Below are 22,791 nucleotides of genomic sequence, written 5' to 3'. Positions count from 1 at the left end.
TGTGAGCAGCAGGAGGATGGTTAGCTCACCTCCCAGAGTCTCCCGCTGAATCGCTGAAAACTGATTTAGGGACCGTCATTAAATTACTTAGCATAAATATGTTAATACAAAATAATTGCAGTTCTTTTCAATATCTTTCATGTCATGTGGCCCAGTGACGCCAAACCAGCAGCAGATTGTATAAGTAAATTGGACAAATGAGACACACCATTTTTTATGGTACTTTAGTGCTTCCTCTACTTTATATGAATATTAATATGCAGAAATAATTTTTTTTTTCTCAATAGCTTCCATGTCATGTCGCCCACTGACTTCTGTTTCCATAAAAGATATATAATCATGAAGAAAATGATGGTAAAAAGGTTCTCTAATGCTCAAGATGTTAACATATTGTCAAGCAGCAATGTCAACTTCTACACTATTTTGGCTCATGTCTTAGATTCTGATTCTGAAATCTTGAAAAAAAAAAATTTTTTTTAAATCTCACCTGTAGTTGACATTTAAAGGGTTATTTTTCAAATTGTTCTTATTTCAAATAGGTAAAAAAATAAATAAATAAATAATTATCTATATCGACTGATATGTAACACTTATATCGTGATACATTTTTCAGCCGTATCGCCCAGCCCTAAGCAAATCTATATCCCAACATGCTGACTTGATTCATATCATTGTTAATTGACTAGATGCTAAGTTGTGCTGCCCCTACATCTATTAAACAGACAAGGACAAACACACATACAACCTGCCATGTCCTTCGTCCCTGTTAAATCCTTAAGGTGTCTTTTGCATCGAAATGAAGGCTCTCTTGTTGTCCGGGCACAGGCAGTAGGAGGTGGATAGCTGAGCGAAAATAAAGACAACAAATGAGAGAACTGAAAGGAGGAAGCTAAGCGGTGAAGGTAAAGGTGCAGAAGATATAACCGAGGGTTGAGCGGGAGGGTAAAGGTGGACAGCTGGGATGAGATGAGAGTGAGAGGATGTGAATGCGAAAGATGCAGAAATAAAGAGAAGGAAGGAGTGAAACGAAAAAAGCAAAAGCGGGGAGGGAGAGGAGGGGGAAACATGGGAGAATAGAAGAATAATCCTTTTCTTTCCATCTGACAGCTTCTTCCTTTACAGCTGTCACAGGGATGATGGCTGGACCGGGCCGCTACCTTGGCAAAACTTTCCTTGTGGTCACCCAATGCCAGGGCAGCGAGCCTAGGAACCAGAAAGCACAGGCCATCAGCAGAAACCAAATGTTAATTCTTCTCTAGCTTGGCTTAATTGTCTTCTTTAACAGATTTCCTATAGCTTGTAACAGCTAGGTTATCAGGAACACACACAAACACACAAACACACACACCATCCGATCCAAACATTTCTATACGTCTGTCTGTTTCTGTGGCTGAAATTCCTCTCTCCCTTCAGTCCCAAGCTTCTTATCTCACTCGCCCTCATTTTCCCCCCCCCACAGTCTCCTGCTGAGGAACAGTGCTAATCCTCGGTGGCGTTGGATGTTTTCTGTCTATAATGTGTGTGCGTCTGTGTGTGTACATTTCGCAGGAGTGGAAACGAGGAGAAGCTAATGGCCTTGCTTACTCCACTCAACGTCAACTGCCACGCGAGCGACGGGCGCAAGGTAGGAGCAAAGCACGATCACTGGCATTTTCTGCACCTTCAGGAAAGTCATTAGGGTTACGAAAACCATCAAACTGGCACTGAAATGTTTCATCATTTATTTTTCCATCGGGGGAAAGTGAAACGAGGCTGTCGTTTTCGGTTGTATCAAATGGTCAGTTTGCGCCCTTTCTTGGCCGTCAGTCATTAAAATGGATGAAGTCACAAAACCCGTCAGTGAATAAATTAGCATTCCTGCTGAACAATAGCAGTAACATACAAAGCACTAGTCAGGCTACCACAAACACGATGATAGTAAATTGTGCTTTTTAAGCGTTGATTTTAGTTTTTTCAGTTGACTGAGGAGCATACAGAAGGTGGAAATGTTTCTTTTCAGTTTTTGGCTGTGACTGTAGTTCACCTGTATTGAGATAGATTAGTTTTGAAGAGTTAGGGGAGCAGACCACATTATTCCTGCAGCTGCTTCGTAGTAAACACATCACAGCAGAGAGTACTGAGTCTGCTCATACTTGGCAAGAAGTATAAGAAGGCACCACCCAGTGCGGTGACCTTTACCGTGCATAGGAAGGTTTTAACTGAAGTTGATTGACACAGAAACATGTTTTACATATTTCCCATGACAGCTTCACTGAATGATTTTTGTTAAAAGTTCATTAAAGTTTGTGTGAACCTGAGCCTCTAATGTACACACAACGAAGACCACTTCTCAGTTTGCATGATAATCCAAAAAAAGCGTAAAATGTAAACTTCAATGTCCCAGTCACTACCTTCCTACTACACTATACTATACACACGTATTTATACATTTTTAAAATATCTACATGTCAGAAAGTTAGATTCAGAATAGTTTTCAAGTCAAGTTCACCCATAAAAGTTGACCAGTGAATAGATGAATTTCCATTTTTGGCGTGATGACGTGTCTACAAACATCTGTAGTCTCCTCGCCACACACTGTTGTATACTTGACGTTGGCACTGTGAAGGAAGCTGTGCAAATATGTATGTGCAGTGTAAAGATAAAAATGTTCCTTTACTGATATTGAAATTTGCAGGTAACATAGCAGTACAGGGGAAAATAAGTAGCAGCACAAGAGTGCAGCTGCTGTATGCAGGTCTTATTGGGGTTGAACTGTAAATCATTCAGTCTGGTGTATGTGTGTGTAAACATGAGGGAGAATATAACACAAAAAAAAAGACTGAATGCACTTAGAGTCAGAAGTAAGTATGTGGAAGGTCTGATCAACTTTTTCTGAATTGATGCCCAGTGAGAACAGGCACAGATCATCCTTGAACAAATGGGACTTCACATTGTTCTGCAGCTGTCTGAATACAGCCATGGTTGAGCCGAGGAAAGCCTGGTTAATTAAGAGCCACCCTAGAGTGGGTTAATCTCAGGTACTGCGGTGCACAAAGCCGGCCATATTTAAGAGGTTCAGTGAACTAGAAGGAGCTCGGTTTCTTTGAGTCTCTTGTGCCGGTCACCTCTGTGTTGGATAGAGTGCGTAGCCTTTTTGTAATTAGCTGCATGTTTTGCTTGCTTGACAAGTACCAAAAATTGGATCCGAGTTTTAACAGCCAGCTCCGCACTCGGGAGTTCATTCTGGTGTTGTTAGATTTGAGATTGTGGTGGCTTGAAAAAAAACGCTGGACGTGCTGAATTAAGTGGTCTGTCCGACAGATAAAAACACTTATAATGGAGATTATTTTCCATCCTCAGGGAGACACGAGCCTCAGTTTGAGCTCACTGGCGTCACAGCAGCAAGTTTAGCTTGTGACTGATTAGTTCATCAGATGAATAGCTGGAAGAGCTCTTTTCTAGTTGTGTATTTTCCAGCTTTAGCCAAAGTGCTCCCAGTAGTCCACCATATCAGAACCTGGCAGAAATAAAGACGGCTGCTGACTCTTAGTTTTTTCTCGAGAGCTGAGCAGGATTGATCTCAGCTTGGCTGTGGACAAACAGATTTCGGGCCCTTCTTGACTTCGGTTTCTCTTAGGGGCTTTTCTGACCATCGTTCTTGTCAGCATTGGAAAGTTGCAAAACAGTGACGTAGTATGTCCACATGTGACTGGTGGAAGCTCGCAGCCATTGGACGCTATTGAAGCCAAGTTCAGCCAATAAAAGATCCTATTGATGCTGATAAATCTGCCAAACTGAATTAGTTAACGTCTCTTTACAACATTTAGCTTATCACGTGAGACTAAAACTCCCCAAGAAAACCCCCAAATTGCGGCGCATTATTGGATGCCTTGCGCCACCTATTCGGTGGCAGAGGACGCTGGTGTAAAGTGTTTGTAAAAAGCAAGTTATCGTGAAGAGATCTGATTGGTCAGACCCATTTCTCAAAGAAACAGAGATTGCTGTAATTTATTGCCCGCCACAGTGGAGCCCACTGTATTTTATTGGTTGCTATGACAACTGCCAGCATAACCAGGAAAGCAAAGGGAGCATTTTTTTCGCTGTGCTCTCGGGAACTGTCACATAAATGCTATAACAGCCTTGAGGAGACTCGTTCCTATAATCATGGGTACTTCAGTGTTGTTGATGATGCTCAGCTGCAGCTTGTATCCATCACATCGGCATCATACCGTAATTGTGAGAGAGCGTCCTCTGGCTATTATCCGTGCAGGTGGCCTGCTGGGGATGTGATACCCCCGAGGGAAAACCGTGTAATTTGAAATTCTTCGGAGACTCGGGGGACAAACATGAGAGATCGTCGAGAGAGACGTTGAAATTTAACGGCTCATAAGTGAGTGAATGCGACCATGTCCAGAATATAAAAACTGCGCTCAGACATAGTCTGAAATGACCTCTCCTGCGCAGTCTGTATTTGTAATGCTCTTTAATTGCTCTGACTGAAAGCAGTCGTGCACAGTAGCTGGAATGTATTTTCACGCCGGTGCAGTTTTATCCTCGTTATGGTCTTAGGGTAATTGAATAGGGTGATGGGGATTTACATTCCCACTGCTAACAGAAATTGTCGAGTGAAATCTGCGTAATAGCTGCAGACATTAGGTGGAAGCTAAGGGACAGCAAGAACTTTCCGACTTCTCATTCTTGTCCTTTGACTAAATCCACTAATGGAAATCAAGACACCAGGGCAGAGAATGGATAAATGCTCATCAATACATAGATATAAATGAATGAGTTGAACATGAGCAGATAGCAAGCTCTGAATGGATCCAGATTGATTTAGTTAAACACAGATATCCATCCGAGCAGTCATAAATCTGTCAAATTGAAATTTTCTTTTATCATGGACACTTTTCATAAAGTTTATCGTCACATTTTTATGACTGTATAAGCACAACTTTTTCAATAAAAGTCATGCAACACAGCCCAATGCATTTCTAATAGTCAGATTTCACTACTGGACAGATGGCCCTTGCGTGAAACTAGGTCTTTACAGTAGGAAGAAGAAAGTATTCGTTGAAATTGGTGTTTAATGACCTGAGCAAATAGATAACAAGGGCTCAAAATTTAGAACAACTACAACCAGAATGCACTGTGCCACATCGGACCAATAAACGCCAATAGGTGATGTAGTGCGAGTTTGGCGGTTCTGGTTTTTAGCTAAGATTTTGTTTTTTAAACAGGAACAGTAAGGCGGCCAGCTGGTAACAAACAGTATCACATTACAGCTAAGCAGTACACTAAGATATCTTTCTGAAAACATCTTCAGAAATAGACGATGAAGAGGAACGCGTTTACATGATCAGCACTGCCTTGTTTGTACGATGTGATCTGAGTTTTTAAGCCTCCGTTTTTACAAAATATAAACAATATGGCGCCACACCCAGCTCTGGAACTTCTCTTGCAGCTTAACAGTGTGCTAAAATATGTTTTCTAAAAACATTTTTCGGTGTCTAGTTTTGACAGTTTTATCAGAGTTTGGTTCGAGGCCCCTCATTTGATTTAAGAGAGGGAGAGGCAGAAGGAGGGGGGGGTCTGGATGCGGGAAAAAAATTGACAGAAGTTTGCAATTGTTCATTTGCATATACTTCCAAAAATTGTGGAGACACAAAGCTGCTTGAAAATTGGTTCCTATTTAATTGTAATTTCACACTGTTAAATCCTCCTGCTCCATTTTCACTGTTTATTTCAACCTGAATCAGTCACACAGCTGTCGTTTGTAATTGGTTAAGATTTACATTTAAATCGTTTTTTGAAGGTGGGGTTCAGATACAAATAATGTTTTATTGTATGAGTAGTTGAAGCAACGTTATGTAGATATTGGCCTTTTGTGCCATTTGGCATCCCCTGCAGTTTTTTTAATGCAACACTAGTCATAAATACAAATCCCAGGTCTGTAATAATTTGTCAGATGTAATGTAGGTGATAACTACAAACAAAACTCATGACGTCATAACAATGTTATGTTATGTTGTTATGTTTGTTGAAGTAAACATGAATGTGACGCTGTGATCCTCACTAAAGTTACATAGTGCTGAAACAAGGCAGTGAACCATCAACATGATTTTGAAGCTGTTATATTAAGATAAAAAAATGACATAATGTCACTTAAAGGAGCAGTAGGTAACAATTTAAGACAGAGCAAGAGGCAATTTAGACAACTGATGACAACTGTTGTCACTGTTATATATGTGTATGGCCACCCAACCCCAGCATCTAAACACTGATGTGATGTGGGGACAGACGTGGGACTTAAAAGTGAGTATAAGTAACAGAAAATTAGATTAAAGTTTTAATGCTGATGTGATTTAAAGTGAGATGGATAATGGAGTGACGTTAGATGACAATGCACACACACGCACACACACACAGTGACACATGCACAGACAAATTGTTATGAGGACACTAATGATAATCGGGGACAAAACAGAGCGTGGAAGAATCCTAATGATTGATAATAATGATGCATCCCTTTAAATTAGACAACTGCCACTTCTTCTTCCTCTCTCTCGCTCTCTCTGCCTCCCTCTCATCTCTTCCTCATCTTCCTCCCACTTCCCCTTCTCCTCGGTTTAATTTTAATTAGAAGTGGCACACGCTCTTAGTCTCCCCTCTCCAACCACACATGCAAACGCACAGATCTGCAGCATAAATGTTGATTGCGGACGGCCTCTTGGGGAATTAAAAAAGGCTTTGCACGTTCAAAGCATACGCACACAAAGAGAGAGGGAGGGAGACGTATAGTGAGGGGCCAAAAGTATGTGGACACCTCTGACCACATACTGTAGCTCCGCTCTGGAACAGCCTTTTCCAGGTTTTGGTGGGGGAGAATTTGAGGTTTTCAGTAGAGAGGACGCTTTCACATTTGTGCATTCTGGAACAAAATGTACAATAGTGACATATGAGTTTAATGATGTATTGTCCACCTATGTTTGAGCACGTAGTGACCTGCTCCTTTATCTTCATCCTATATAAAACTGTTTTTCTCTCCACAGCTCTAATTCTAGTAAGAGCTTTATGTTCTTATTACACTGCTCTGTAGTATAGGCAACAGCAATATAACAGCTGCCACTCTGTGTGTGTGTGTGCGTGTGTATGTGTGTGTTAGTGTGTGCTCTCCAATGATTGAGAGCCCATCAGAGTGGGATATTATTAACACAGCTGAGTGGAGAGCGTTATCAAGCTGCCTCTATTGAAACCTACCGCTCACTCCTACACACACATACACACATACACATACACACACACACACACACACACACTTGCTCCTGCAGACATTGCTTCCTCAGGGAAAAAGCCTGTGCTTTTGAACTGCCTGCTGATCACACACACACATACACATTACATACGGGCCTCACAGAATAATTTTCTGTTCTGTAACGTTTCCTACAGGCTTCAGTCAGACCGACTGTCAGTAGTGGCGCTGGAAATCTAGTTTTTCTGTTTGTTTTTCATGGAATACATTTCATGTTTTGGACTCCGCTGAGCACCGTCTGGTGTTGAATGTGTGTTTGTGAATATCGTGAGTTTTGGATCTATATCTTACCAGCGAGAATCATCGCACCCACTCGCGTCCTAGCTGGCTCGAACATCAAAGAGACAGACAGCTGAGGAGCAAGACCAGGATTCAGATTCAGAGAGCGAGAGAGGGAAGAGGAGAGAAAAGACTTTCATTGAAGCCTTGTTTAAATGTTGATTATGGGAGCTTATCCTGCTGAGAGCACCACGCTGACTGACAGTGGGATTCTTTTTATTTTTTTTTATCCCTATCTGGTGAAAACATGCATCTTCTAAAGTGAACTTTCAGGAATAAAGTGGATATTTTAACTTTCTGAAAAGACTTAGAGACCCTTTTTATAATTCAGGGCCATTTGAAAATGTTGTTTTTAAGATTAACATCTGCATCACTAAAATGAGTGGGTAGTATTTACTTTGGAGACCCAGAACTTAACTATATGAAGTCAAAAGATATCAGACAAATCAAGAATATAACTGAATATGTCCAAAATAATCAGATGTCGTTATTTTGATGATTAAAGTTGTATTGGAAACAGAAACGACTCTATTCCTTTTACTCAGACACAGTAACATTAGGTTGGACCAGTCACTTCTCTGGCCATACACGTGATAGAGAAACAGAAATGTGATGAGGAAAAGGAAATGTTTGTAGGTATAAAAAAAAAAAAATCACAGAATTAAACTAGAATGGCACTCAGTAGAGCGCATACCTCCACTAAGGCCTAACAGTTGCCTTTAATTCAATCAAGCCTAATCAATATCAATCTGGATATCCCTATATCATTTTAAACTCACCAGATCTAGGATTTGCATTAAATTGTATTAAGATAGATACCAGCCACCTAAATACACCAAATGTTTTTCATCAGGATCCATGCATCATGAGAAATGTGTTGAAAAACATTCCTGGATCCGTCTCTTCATCTGGACCCACACCAAAAGTTCACGGGTCTATTCTGGGCAGAGACACATCCTACTTCCCAGTTTTGTGGAAATCTGTTCTGTAGTTGTTGTGTAATCCTGGTCACCAACCAACCAACCAACACACAGAGATGAAAACATAACCTCCTTGACCAAAGTATTAAAATGAGCTAATGACAGTTGAATGGGAGATATTTAGAATGAATTTATTAACAGAATCAGGTTTATTGTCAAGTAGGTTACAAATAGCTCGGACAAATCCTGCATATCCTGTCTTTTAGTTTGATTGTCTTTGAAATACATTGAATTGATGTGAGGACATTTCAGAGCTTGTGCTTTTCTTACTTTTACTGAAGTGAAGTAGTTGAATCAATGCTTTCACTTATAGCAGAGTCTTATTTCACACATGTGTCTGTGATTCAGCCTGAGTGAAGAATATGTGTACTTTAGCCACCTCTGGAGTCAGCCATGTTTTGACTTGTCTGACAACCTTTTTACGGCAGTCTGTCAGTTTCAAGGCCACCAGAGTTCACATGACAGCGCCGTTACAAGGGAAAGTTGCAGGTGCTCTATGCTGGCATGTAAGGTGCGCTGTTTCCTGAGGCCCTTTTCATTCCCAGTACTGACATCTCTGTATTGAAAAATGCGCCAACTTGCCTGGAAACCCTCCTTAGATATTAAGCTCTCATTTGTCGGCCCCCTCTTGGGTCCTGATGACTCCACAGATCAGAGCCCAGCCTGTTTGACTCTTGTCTTGGTCGAAGTTCACACTTGCTTACAAATACAGGAGAACAAGGTCGTCGGAATGTCTGAATTGTGCTTGACAGGGGATTTTTCACAGCGAGAATCTAAATGTAACCCGATGCCCTGTCTGAAAAAGATATTAGACTCCTGCTCTGTTGTGACAGAGATTAAAAATATCCAGAGGCATCTGTTAACTGATCAGGTGACAGATGACAAATAGGGAAAGGAAAAGTTTTAATAAACTTTTGTCAGTGACAAATTTAATCTCTTGCTCTTATCCAAGCCCTTGGCATGTTGTTGTCTGGGAACAACGTACCGGCTGCAGCTCTCAGGTGTCCAGGTAGTTTATCAGGAAGAATCTGCTGTAACACTTTTTGTGTCTTAAAAATGTTAAATCAGAGGTGCAGTATGTGAGAATTGGCCACCTATTTAATTCTTACTCAAAACGGCATATCACCACAAGAAAAAAACATTACAAACTTTGTGAAACAGCTACGCATAATATAAATAATTCGTACCAAATTCGGTATTATTTGCAATATGTTAAGATATTTCTTACCTTATAAGAAGTGTCAGCTTCACGTCTAAAATGCATCCAGTTCCATGTCTAAAATGTGTCGTACCTCCCTGCAGCCTTTTCAAAACAAAGTTTCAACTGATTTCACCACTTACACAAAATGTATTAAAGAATATAACATATTGACAGTAAACCTGTCATTTACAAACACATTTAACTATAACTAATACAGGCTTCTCCATTGACATTTGTGGGGAAATTTACCAGACTGCATTAAAAAACCACCCTTGAAACAATGTTAAAACATATAATGATCTGTGGTGTTGGCAAGTCTGGACATTTTGTTTAGACTTATTACATACAAGTCAGCTAACAGCAGATATAAACCTGACATGTCCGTCCCAGACCGCAAGTGAAAGGGGCACTTTCTGTTGCTTTCAAGGAATGTTTTCCTGAAGTAACTTTCCGAGCTTTAAACTTTGCATGCAGCCCTCAGCTCCTTGGAAAAAAGTCTGTGTTTGTAGCTTAGAGGCAGAGCTGATTGACAGGTGATGGCTGAGATATCAGCGTGTGTGTTTCTGTGTGTCTGACTGTGCAAGTGTGCACAGGGAGCATTAGATGAAAAGACTAGCTGTTGGTTATCTGTCTTCCGAGCTGTTGGCTTGGCTGAGCTGTCTTCACCTTGTAATGTGTGTGTGGGTGCGTGTCAGTCAGGAGAATAACACACAGATTTGCTAATATATTTATCGATCCAGTCATCTGACACTACTCATCTTGTTAGTGCATCCACTTGCGGATGTGCAGCCCTGACCTGAGTACTAAGTTTGCAAAGTGTCGAGCACAAAATAGATTTAACACCATGTAGTATGGAAGTCCCGATCCGATCTGCAGGACCGGGATTCGGTTGCCAATATGGGCATTTTTTACTCGTTACTCTGGCAAACCCGTGGATGAAATGTCTGCAGTGCGGAAATCAAAAGCAGTCCAACAGCAACATGTAACATGTGCAATACCACCGCTTTGCAAGGGAGTGACAAAAGAGCTGCATTTAATACTAAACATTTCGTACGGCACATAAAAAAACAAACACTCAAGAAATACAATGAGTTCGCTCAAGCAACAAAGGCAAAGACACCAAAGCAACTAACACTCGCGGATACTGTCAAAAGCAAAGAGAAATATCCTCGAGACAGCAACATGGCCAAAACTATTACAGAGAAGGTAACTGAATTCATTGCTCTGGATAACCAGCTCATCTCTGTCGTAGAGGATCAGGGTTATCTTCATCATCTGGGGTTCTTGAATCCCCGGTATGCCCTATCATCTCAGCATTACATTGCATTGACTCCACTTTCAAGTTACAACGTGCCGGTATGCGCACTAGTTTTGAGGGTCTCATACAGCAGAGCATGACAGACAATCGAGGAAATGCTGAACGAGTGTAAAATAGACAAGGAAGGAAGGAATATGAAAAAGCAATGATGATATGGAGGTACTAAGCGTGGGCTGCATCACGCACACACTTCAGCTGGCTGCACACGAGGGTCTGCTGTCACAGTGCAGCATCACAGACTAACCTGCCAACACAAGGAAGGTGGAGGCCAATGTTGCAATAGCATATGCAGAATAAGAAAGAGCCATATGAAAGTATATACTTTGTTTCAACAAAATAAAAAAAAACCTATTAAAGAACAGCTTGGATGAAGGTTCTTTTTTTCTTAATGCAGCTGTATTATCCAGAAAAATATTAGTTAAGGCTAAGTATCAGACCGGGACTTGGTGTCGGCATTAACTAAATATTAAAGGAGTCTGATCGGGATCGGGGTAAAAAAAAACCTGATCGGGACATCCCTACTATTCAGTTTGACATCAAAGTTTTACTCTTAAATTCAAAATGGTTTTATTGGAAACCCGAAGCACCTCACAAATATTTCTCATTAAATTTGACAAGATTTTGTTTCTTTTTAACCTCATCTTCTAAGCCTTTGTGTAGTAAAAAAAAAACCTTTTTTTAATTAACACAATGACTACACGCACTCATGTGGGGGCGTCTGTTTGACAGATTGACTGAATCCTTTATTTAATCAGTCTTTTTAGTTAAAGTTAACTTTTCAATAGGGACCTTTGGGAAACTTGTAGTTTCAGGTTTCTTTGCACTTTGGAGGACATAATGATTGATGATTATATTCAGGCACTAAATCTGAGTAGAAACAGCAACAGTTTGCTTTAGACACATTAGAAAGATGTTTTAATGCATGTTAGTCTGATGCATGACGACACTGTCCTCCCTCTGAACTCCGCACCACAGGAATAAAACTGATGACTTACCGAGGAACATCAGGAACTGTTGATCCATTATCCAGCACAGAATTATTACATCTGTTCAAGCCGTGCAGTAAAAATACAACAGTAAGATGAATGTGTGTGTCAACAGGGTGTGTTCTGTGTTTCTGCCATTCTGATGATTGATTGGTAAGAATCCACACATCAGTGACATTTTTTTCTTCCGCAGCAGGAGATGTTTATAACCCCAAAAGTACATTTTTATGAAAAGGATGGCTTTTCTTGTGAGAAACAGACGGATCCCCTTTCCTGATTGATGCTCACGCTAAGGCTGCAGACCACATCGTTGCACCTCTTGGTTCAGCTATTTATTTCACCTACATTCTGCCATGGTTTTTCATTTTTTTTCATTTGTTAAAATTGAATTTATATGTTGCATAATTTATTTCCTGGAATCTGTAGAAGCCGGGCAGTTTGTGGCACTGTGATATCATGAGTTAAATTGCCTCAAGTTGCACCTTGCAAACGCGTAGCTTTCCAATAACTTGCACAACCGATGCTCCAAAGGGTCGCAGTATACGGCAGTCAGCCCTTGTGCGTACCCAAACGTGTTATTAAAAGCAAATATGTCTTTGAACTTACAGTTCCGTAGTCCAACTCACATATACACATCTTTCATAAATATGCACAGCTATGCATTTGTTGTGATTATGTTGCTTATGATAAAACATAGCAAGCCGAAAATGTTGCTAACAGCCAAAATCAAGCAAATAAAACAAACCAAGACACATAGCAAGCCAGCAAGCCTCTTAGACTCTGTCATGATTGTTGTAGAGGCTGCTGACCCAGGTTCTGTCGCTCCCTCACCCGACCTTGGTTCTGGTGCCCATTCCGGTGCCGCTCCCCAACAGCATTCCCCTGTCTGGCCCTTAAAAAAGCTGCTCCTGCTCGTGGTCCAAAGCAACCACAAGCTCCCAGTCAGTCTGAACAGAGTCGGCTACCTGCAGGGCGAACTAAGCTGACTAGCTAGCGGCAGCTATAGTTAGCAGCAGTTGGCGTGTACTTAAGCGACAAGTAAAGCTATCTGTCCATTAAACACCGTAAATCACAGAGAGTTGAGGCAGAGCAGCTGGAGGACATTAGAGAAAAAAAAAACAGAATAAATTATCTCAATAGATAAAGATCCATTTTAACCAGCAAGTTGGTGGATTCTAATATAGTGCCATAAAGTGTAACAAACTTCTTGCAGGAGATTGTACACGCCCACCCAAGTGACACGACTGAAGAACAGGCCTCGGGTGTAGAGCGTGAATGACAGAGGCATGATTCATCGTATTACAAGTCAGTCCACCCTCAGAAGGATTTTAAAGTAAAAGAATAAAGATAATGTTGTTTAAGGAATAACCATCAGAGGCTCGTGCACTCATGCAAATGACACCAAACAAACCAACCAGATGTGGCTGTTCGCCCTCCCGGATAGATCATTACTCATTGCTATGGCAACTGCTGACAGCTAGCAGTCACCGTTGTCATGGGAACAGCTTGACAGGCTCGTAAAGAGAACAGGAAGAGGGAGAGAGGGAGAGGATGTAAGAGAGGTTAAAGAAAAATGGAAATACATAACAAAGAAGGAACTAGCACAGCAGCAGATTACACACCCCATGTGTTTTTAAATGATGCGTTAAACCTAAATGTGTGGTTGGTATTTTTCATAGTCTTATTATTTTTCTGTGGTGTTTTTTTAGACAAGTGTGTCTGCTGTTAGTTCACCAACTAAAGCAGTATCTTATAGACTGCATCAGTTTGCAGCTACCATTCAGATGCATAGTGTTTCATGCTGGGAAGGGGTATAAATAAAAAGAAGACAAATGCTACCAGGGGAAGTCAGAAAGAAAGATTAGTATTTTCCATCTTGGCTCGAACATGTCCTCCACATCTCTCCTCGCTTCCTGCTTCCTTCATTTTCCTCCCATATGTCCCTCCTTCATCCGCTTCCCTTCCTCCTCTCCTGACACCCCTCCACCTCACAAAAAGGCTTTTAGATGATTAAAACACAACAGAGTGGTTTTTTTTATTGCTATTGTTCACTTTGAGTCTGCCACTGTGAGTGCCGATTGCATCTGTTTGAAATATCGTCCACTTGGTTTTTCACTTTAGAGCAATGTATTCAGTCCTCAGAGGAAGAAACGACCGTTGAAGGGCACCAAATATGAACTACATCAAACTAACAAATGGTTTTAATTCTTCGTCAACATCCATTCACAAAAAAGACTAATACCATTTTAAAGGTAAACAAAATTCAGTGTAGCATGCAAGGAAAAACAACACAGAAGAAAAAAACCTTGGCCAGATATAAATAATAAGATTGATACCTCTAATGTCTGCCTGCTAAATGTAGCTAAAGCAGGAAGACGGTTAGCTTAGCTTAGCATAAAGCTGTAGTAGGGAAAAACGGCTAGAATGCATTTGAGCTTTGGACATAGCCATGCTGTTTCTGTTTCCAGCTTTTATGCTAAGCTAGGCTAACTGCCTCCTACTGCCACTGACTCCGCTTTATATTTTACAAGCCAATAGTACAAATAATCAAGTGTGATAGGATAATGGCTAATGAAAATCCAGAAGGGCACTGGACCATATTTCAAGGTATATCTACATATTTGGTTACCTTTCCGCTACCTGTAGCTTTCAACCGCTTCCTAGCCATTTGATGACATCCAGTGTGTTTTATTTAAACAAATGTGTTTAAGATGTGCATTGATAGTATATACTACAGAGTTAATTTACACCTTTACTATCATATCATGTATCCAGAAGAACATTGGGTCACATTTCAAGGTAGAACTACATGTCTGGTAACTTACTAGGTAACGTTAGTTGTTGTCTAATTTGAGCTTCCCATCCTGAGTTTGCCTGCAGGAAGAAATGTTCGCCATGTCAATGTGGTCTGTTGAATGTTTTTCTAAATAACCAACCTGGTCTTATCTATTTCTGCTCACAGAACTGCTGATGCCCTTTTGGTTGCCTTAAGAGCATTCATAAAAAAACATCTTTTTTTGAATTCTCTCCCATCTGAAAGGTCGATATGATGTTATGGAAGAAGTAGAATGGCTTTGTTTCACTAACTCAGTGGACTAGAGCAAGAAGAGGCTGCCCTGGTGGGTTGTTGGAGGATGTTGGATGTAGGATGCCTCAGATAAATAATAAATGACTGACGCTTTTGATTATTTGCACTATTGGCTTGTGGCTTCTGAGGCCATAAGGATCATAATAAAAGTTTCAGCAGGAGTTGCTTTTAAATTACTTAAATCCAAATAAGCTTATGTGTGAAGAATTCAATACAAGACGTACTGAGGCAGTGATGATGTTTATGTGTGGCAGACGGATCGCACACACACACATGAACACACATATGCATGTTCCCGTTCCTCTTCTCACAGGGTTGACAGATTGAGGAGGTGGAGCTTAATCAGTCTGACCCTGGCAACGACATCATAGTGATGCAAGAGTGCGTGTGCGTGCGTGCGCGTGCCTGCGCGTGCGCGTGTGTGTGTGTGTGTGTGTGTGTGTGTGCGTGTGTGTGTGCGTGTGTGTGTGTGCGTGTGTGTTTGTGTGTCTAAGGCCTAACTCACTGGAGCTAAAGCTTTAAAATGTACTGAGGACCTGATTAATGTTTTACACGTTTGTCGTTTTTTTCTGTTTGTGTGCATCCAGAACAATTTGCAGTAACACGTACTCAGGCACAAGCACACTGGACACACACACACATACACACAGAACGACGCTGCATTTGAAATGAGGATGATGACTAACTGTGTACGATGTCCTGCTCCTTGCAAATGCTGCTGTCACATCCTGTAAATACGAGTGTACCAGCTGTCCTCCCAGCTCTGCCTCACTGCTGCTGCCGCGTCTCAGCTCAACTCCTGAGTGAGCAGCAGAGATCACCAAAGATGATCTATTTTTCAAGATCTCCTCGAGCTGGAGTCGGTTCAAAGTGAAATGACACCTGGAGCTTAATTTTTTACTTTTGTCAGATTAAAGAAGGCCCTTAGTTGCGACAGCTAATGCCACTTTTCTGATCAAAGTTGGACTTATGTCTTCTGTCATAGGAGTTCCAGTGTCGTGTCCGTGTAACCTTTTGAAACTACTGTACAGTACTGTGTGCTGAATAATATCAGACAGCCAGCAGTGGGAATATAAGTGTTTTCTTCAGTTTGGAAACCAGTGCTTTGTAAACAATTTTATACTTTTGATGTTGCTAAGGTTTTGCATCATGGCTTATGAAATTATGTCGTGGTCTCTATTTTTAAAGAGAAATGTTTCTCTTTAACTGGACCTTGAACAACCTTTTTAGAAGAGCTTTATAATAGGAAAACTATCTATGACGGCAAGAAATACTGATGTTCTAAAAAGTAGCAATATCTGAACGCAGCAATCATCAGCTTTGTTAACATCGACGCTAAAATTCCACTTATAATCAGAATAATAGCCAAATCAGAGCAGAAGTGCCTCATGTAAACACCTCATTTGGGAGATACTGAGCCGATCTGAATTAATTTTCAATCAAGTGAGGGGTGCTGTAAACCTTTTTGTAATTCTTACAGTAGGAAAATGTGTGTGCCTTATACTCATATCTGTTCTCTGTTGTTGGAGCAAATATCTTACCTGTGCTTGTTCGACTCACGTGGGGGCTAACATTGGTGACGTTGCTTCCACATGGAACTAGCAAAACAGAACTGACCTGTGTTGGAAATATTAAGAGATTTAAGGATTGAATGCTTTGACTGCTAAAGGCTTTGAAACAGACTTGTTCAGATAAGAGTTTGTAAAGACGGTGAAATCCAACCAAACGCGGAGGGTCCATATTGAAAATCGGATGAATAGACGGAATGATAAATAAAGAAATTACATTTTCTAGTTGGAACAAAACGTATTTTTCTGTTAAATATCCAGGAGATTAGACGCTTCACATCTAGCGGAGCTACAAAAAAGTTATTTTCTGATTAGTTGCTCTGTTGCATGCGAGTGCACGTCTTATCTGATCACTTTATTTAGCATCCATGCAAACAATAGTTGGAATCTCTAATCACAATGACTTCTTTGGGATTTAAGAGATATTGTCCATATAACCACAGCTGTTGTTTGATTTTGCTTTGTTGATGTTTTTATTTGGCAACATTGATAGCAGCTGACATCCCCAAAAAATGCTGGTAAGTCGTCTGCTCACGGCCGGCTTCCTCTGCTCAGATTGATGCACTGTTTTTGAGGTTTTAATTAGCTTGTTGGATGGATATCGTGTTGATGTTTCGTCCTAAGATCTTGGTGAAGTGTGCCACTGTGCAGCTGTTAAACGTCACGAGTCACAACTCCTGGTCTTCTCCTCTAAGCACCCTACCTTTACTCCCCCTACACCATCAGCCTGCTGCCGCCCCACAGTCATGACTTGATGGCGTTCTTCTTTCAGCGCATTATGTGGTCGTCACCAGAATCGCTTGCACTGCAGTGACATGAGTGTGTGCATGACATGGACGAGTCTTTGCACTTTCACACCAGATCCTAGGGGGTGATGGCAATGTGAAGGGTCGAGAGTGGCTACCTCACTGACAATCAGCGGGCTGATCTGTGCCGCCTGCTCAGGTCACAGAGGGTGTAATCTAAAACACCATGGAGGATGGTTTTAGCTTTTAAGATATATGAAAAAAAAACAAAAAAAAAACAGGCACCCCTTCTCATTGAAGTCATCTTAACATAACGCCGTCATCATGTGATCTCATCCTTACTTCACTAAAAGCAGCAGAAATGCAGTCATCAGACTCAGGATTGATACTGACATTGTGAAGTGGTTTAGGTATTAGCTTTACTAATCCACATTGAATACATCTTCCATTACCCGTTGCATTAATTTAGTCATGGCAAGCTGCCGACTCAGTATTAAGTTAGCAGTGCCTCGCCTTGTGTTACCTTACATATAAACGTTTACAGTATGTTTCATGCAGTGAGATATACAGGTTTTAAATTTAGGAAAAAGAGAGCACTAGTGTCAGATCAGTACTCAGGTAGCAGCAGAAACTGATCCAAAAAAAAAATATTAGTGCTTCCCTACCTGGAACCCCCTTAAAAAAAAAAAAAACAATGTATGTCTCAGTATCCACTAGTGGCACGCAGCTATGGAGCTCATTTATATTTCATGTGCTGTAGTTTTGAGATCTCCGTCTCTGAGATTCTTCCAGCCAATCCAGCAAAATGGAAGTGAATTGAATCATCATCTTATAAAACAAATGAATGAGAAATATGAATTTCTGAAAGTCAAGTGTCCCGTTTCCAGAAAATGAGCAAAAGAAAATGTGCATTTATGTGCAATTTCGTCATTATTTGGAGTTGTTGATTATTCAGACATCCAGGTTGTGGTAATTCTAAGCTGTATCGTAGGCAACTCAGTTTCTTGAAGATGTTTCACCTCTCATCTAAGAGTCTTCTTCAGTTCCAACTAACTGGAGAGGAGTTTGCAGGCTTTTAATCTCTGTGTCGTAGTGTCCTTACAGAGTCGTTTAGGACACGTGTGAGCTCTGAGTTTCAGAGTCCTCAGGGCCACTTTTGGGCTGAATTACCGACCTTCATGTTGGCTGCTAGGGCAAGGTGAGGTGTGAATGGTTGTTAAGCTGTCTAGGGAGGGAACTCAGTACTGCATTGTAGGTGGGTGATAAGTTATGTCTTAGGCCACCTTCTCTGTTCAAAGATGGCCTTACCAGTTTGACACAGAAGGACCCACATGGAGGCCGGTTAACTCAAGTTTTTTTATTTCCACTTCCATAATCCATAGACCTTGCTGCAAAGCGTTTTCGGTGTTTTTAGTGTTGGCTACTGAGGAAACAGATGGGAAGGTGACGGTACATGAAAACCACTAGACTTAATAGGAAAAATACATATTTGAAAAAGCAATCACATTTGTGGTTCCTTCAGCATGTACAATTTAAAAACTTTTCTATGTGCCTGCTTCATGTTGTAGCTTTAATCCCACTGCTATTCACAGTGTGATCTCTAGAACATCCAGTGTTGAAAAATTACTTTCATATCATGAGTTAGAGGCAGGATTTCCATTACATTTTTCCCTGCAACAACTTCCATCCGTCTGAATAATGGGAACGTTCTCACTGCCACCAGTCCGATGTCTTTCCAGCGTTTTCTTTTTTAATGGTTTGGCTTTTATGCTTTATTATGTTAGTGACAGCCTAAGAGAGACAGGAACGGCAGGGGAGAGATAGACAGAGAGAGAGGATGAAGCGCAGCAAAGGACTGAGCCTTGATACGTGGTAGGCGCTCTACCAGGTGAGCTCCCAGGTTTTCCTGGGAAGAAGAATGGCCCTTTGCCGAGGGCATAAAGAGGAAGCCTTGCATTGAGAGCTGAAGCCATCTCATCTCAGTCCCATCTGAAAGCATTCAGAACTGCAGCCTTTCATCACTTATACTGAGGAAATAAAGTCAGAAGTTATCACCCTAGACTGATTCAATGCTGGAAGAGCCCATTTCTCTCTGAAAAGTCTTCTCTCAAGAAACGTTCATACATCTTGCCGCTCAGTGGGAACAGAACGTCTTCTTCCTTTATTCCACTCTGTATGTACAGGATTGATGTTATGAAATCCTGACGATAGGCTGTCCACGCACATGTGGACTAACATTGTTTTGTATTTCTCTCTTTCCCCCCCCGATGTGTCTCCTTCTTCCCCGGCATCCTTTTTTCTCTCATTCCTTTGCCTTTTTTTTTTTAATCCCCCTCCTGTCTCTCCAGTCTACTCCACTCCACCTGGCAGCAGGATACAACAGGGTGAGGATAGTTCAGCTCTTACTACAGCACGGAGCAGATGTTCACGCCAAGGACAAAGGGTACGTACAGCTAAACTTATTAGAATAAAAACTGAATTTAAAAGATGACAGGATTTTTTTTTAGAGACCAAAATTTGAATGGGGCATAATGTTGTCTCTGTTCTGTTCAGCTGTCAGAATTTTGTGAGTCGATCCAACCCTTTGTTCCAAAATACACTCCCCAAACAACTATTAGACTCAGACATGGTTCCCAGAGGATTAACCTCTGAGCGTTGGTGATTCTCTGACTCTTCTCTTATGACGGGCATGTATTGTGTTGCAGAGATGTCCACTGAAGTTAGCATACTAATAGAATAGAAATAAAACGGAGAGGTACAGAATCAGGTGCTCTTTCAGTTTTTGATTGGTTCAAATTTATATTTATTGTTAATTAAAATTCACTTTTGTGTTTTTCCCCTCCAGTGGTCTGGTGCCTCTACATAATGCCTGCTCCTACGGACATTATGAAGTTACTGAGCTGCTTCTAAAGGTGCACAAACAAACACACACACACACACACACACACACACACACACACACACACACATACACACACACACACACACACACACACACACGGCTCAATAATGACTCAAGCAGTGGCACTGACTAATGATTAATAGGATTGTGTTTTTGCTATTAATAAAGTTGGAAATCGAATTCAGAGAAAATCTAGTTCCACTGCTGATTCTTCTGTTGTTGATTTTGCTATTTAATTAAAAACAAGAAAGAGCCGTACCATCTTTATTCCAATATTAATCAGTGTTTGTATGGACTTTGAGCTTAGAAAGATCCAAAACTAATTCAAAGAAAATGATGCTCATCTATGCAAACTTTGCTCCGTCTCTCTTCCAGCACGGAGCGTGTGTGAACGCCATGGATCTGTGGCAGTTCACCCCTCTCCACGAGGCAGCATCTAAAAACAGAGTGGAGGTGTGCTCTTTGCTGCTGAGCCACGGGGCCGACCCGACGCTGCTCAACTGCCACAGCAAGAGCTCCGTGGACATGGCGCCCACTCCCGAGCTAAAGGAGAGACTCACATGTGAGTATGGCGCCTCATTTGCATAAACTGCAGATGCAGTATGTACAGTGCTGCTGAATGTGTCATGGTGCTGAATTAATTAATAGGTTGTTTGAGGAAGGGTGTATTTACAACAGTCATGTTTGTTTGAATTTATTTAAGCATTGAGCAGTTTAAAGGGTGAATCGCAGTCTAGTGAGAAGGTAGCTGTTGTTGTCTGGAGCTGAAATCAAGAAAATTATGGCTTTAAAGAGAGACAGATGCAAACAGCTTATAGCTGATGTGCTGGAACTAGAGCGGTGCTCTTATGCGGCTGGGTTTTTTTTTTTTTTTTTTTTTCGAGTGATAGTCCTTAACTGCCAAACTCTCAACTCTTGTAGTCTAAGATTAAAGAACTCCATGTCCTGCTTAGCTTGTAATATTTCAGTGTACATAGAGTAAATGCAAAAATACTACACTGGCCTGAATAAAAGACAACTCTGATTTTTTTTTTTTTTTTTTTTCATATTTGCCAATTTCATAGTTTGTTGGGACAGTAAACTTAACATCTCCTGTTTTTGGTACTGTTGGTTATAGTAGTATCTCATAGGCCAAGCCGGTAACAAATGAATCAAGAAAATAATCACAAGATTGATCAATAATCAAAAAAAACACCCAAAAAAAAGGGTCAGTTGCAGTTCCAGTTGCGTTTTTCTTTTCCAGCTCTTTGTCATGACTTTCTGTGTGCTTCTGCAGTAAAGATGTGTGGAGAGGCTTTCCGCTCATTTTCATTTATCATGAATTAATTTTCGCCTTTGGCAGCAAATTTACACAAGCTGTCAGAAACTCTTTTAGGTTAAACTCTGCCAACACTTAGGGAGCTGACTTTCTCTAAAAGATGCTCTTTAAATGAACTTGAAGAAACTCTCTAGCTGAGCACCATTAAGGACGTACACAGTCCTTTTACAGTCTCAGGTAGTGTTACTGCATAGCCGTTACTGCGTCGTCATGTTATGTTACCTGAGTGCCCAAATATGGTACTGTGCCCACTAGGGCTGCACGATTCTGGAAAAAATGTGAATCACGATTTTTTTTGCTTAGAATTGAGATCACGATTCTCTGGCACGATTTTTTTCACAAAATGTTTATTGCACTGATGAGTAAAAAAACATTGTAGTATGCCTCTGCCAAAGCATTTTTTTTGTTTTGTTTTGTTCAAGTTCTATCATTGGATGAGAAATGATTTTTACAAAAGTAAAAAAAAATATTAGTCTCCAAGATGAGAGGGAATCCTTTAATCCCTCATGTTGTACAGTGTTTATTGGGGCCGTATCTTTGGCTATGTAATATGTGATAGCTGCTTTGATCGGCTTTCTAAAACGGAGGCGTAATTTTCCTCACGTAAACATGTGACGTGACATGAAGCCCGAAGTTGGGCTGTGAACAGTTGACAACGAATTTGTCTTCAAAATAAGAGCTTTACATTGCACTACATTGGAGGTTAGAACTGGGTTCTTAGCGGGGGGCTTTTACTTTGATAGTAGCGACCGTTTCTAGCTTGCGCTACAACAACAAGCTAACACAACCATACAGCTAGAGATCCAGGAGAAGCTAGCATCTCCCGGATCTTAGCGGCTGTCCACTTGCTCATCTAGCAGGTGAGGCGGAAATAAGTGTACCCTCTGAGGCGGCAAATCAGCGGACCAAAACAGACCATCAATTGGCCGCCCTCTGTCTAAAACCGCGGACCTAGCCGCCCAAAGGACGCGTAGATTGGCGGCTTGCTGCCCCGTCTAAAAACGGCTTCTCACTCACTCCTTCCAAACACTCAACTGCAGGCGGGCTTCCTCCACTGAATCACGTGTTGTAAAGACGCTTTACCACAGGTTGAGCGAGGAGGCAGCGGCAGTGCTGC

General features: G+C 41.1%; 1 protein-coding gene across 1 annotated transcript in view; it reads left to right on the top strand.

Moving 5' to 3' along the window:
• tnksa (tankyrase, TRF1-interacting ankyrin-related ADP-ribose polymerase a) overlaps positions 1–22,791 on the top strand; it is a 99,830-nt gene that overhangs the window by 39,432 nt on the left and 37,607 nt on the right. The window contains exons 6-9 of the mRNA XM_030435292.1: positions 1,549–1,624; positions 19,803–19,897; positions 20,300–20,366; positions 20,732–20,918. Of these exons, the coding sequence (XP_030291152.1) occupies positions 1,549–1,624; positions 19,803–19,897; positions 20,300–20,366; positions 20,732–20,918 (425 nt within the window). The remainder of the gene's footprint in view (positions 1–1,548; positions 1,625–19,802; positions 19,898–20,299; positions 20,367–20,731; positions 20,919–22,791) is intronic.

This window comes from Sparus aurata, chromosome 12, assembly GCF_900880675.1.
Source record: "Sparus aurata chromosome 12, fSpaAur1.1, whole genome shotgun sequence".
In the NCBI taxonomy this organism is placed as follows: domain Eukaryota; kingdom Metazoa; phylum Chordata; class Actinopteri; order Spariformes; family Sparidae; genus Sparus; species Sparus aurata.
The sequence above is the reverse complement of the archived record's forward strand: the minus strand, read 5'-3'. Positions and strand labels throughout refer to the sequence as shown.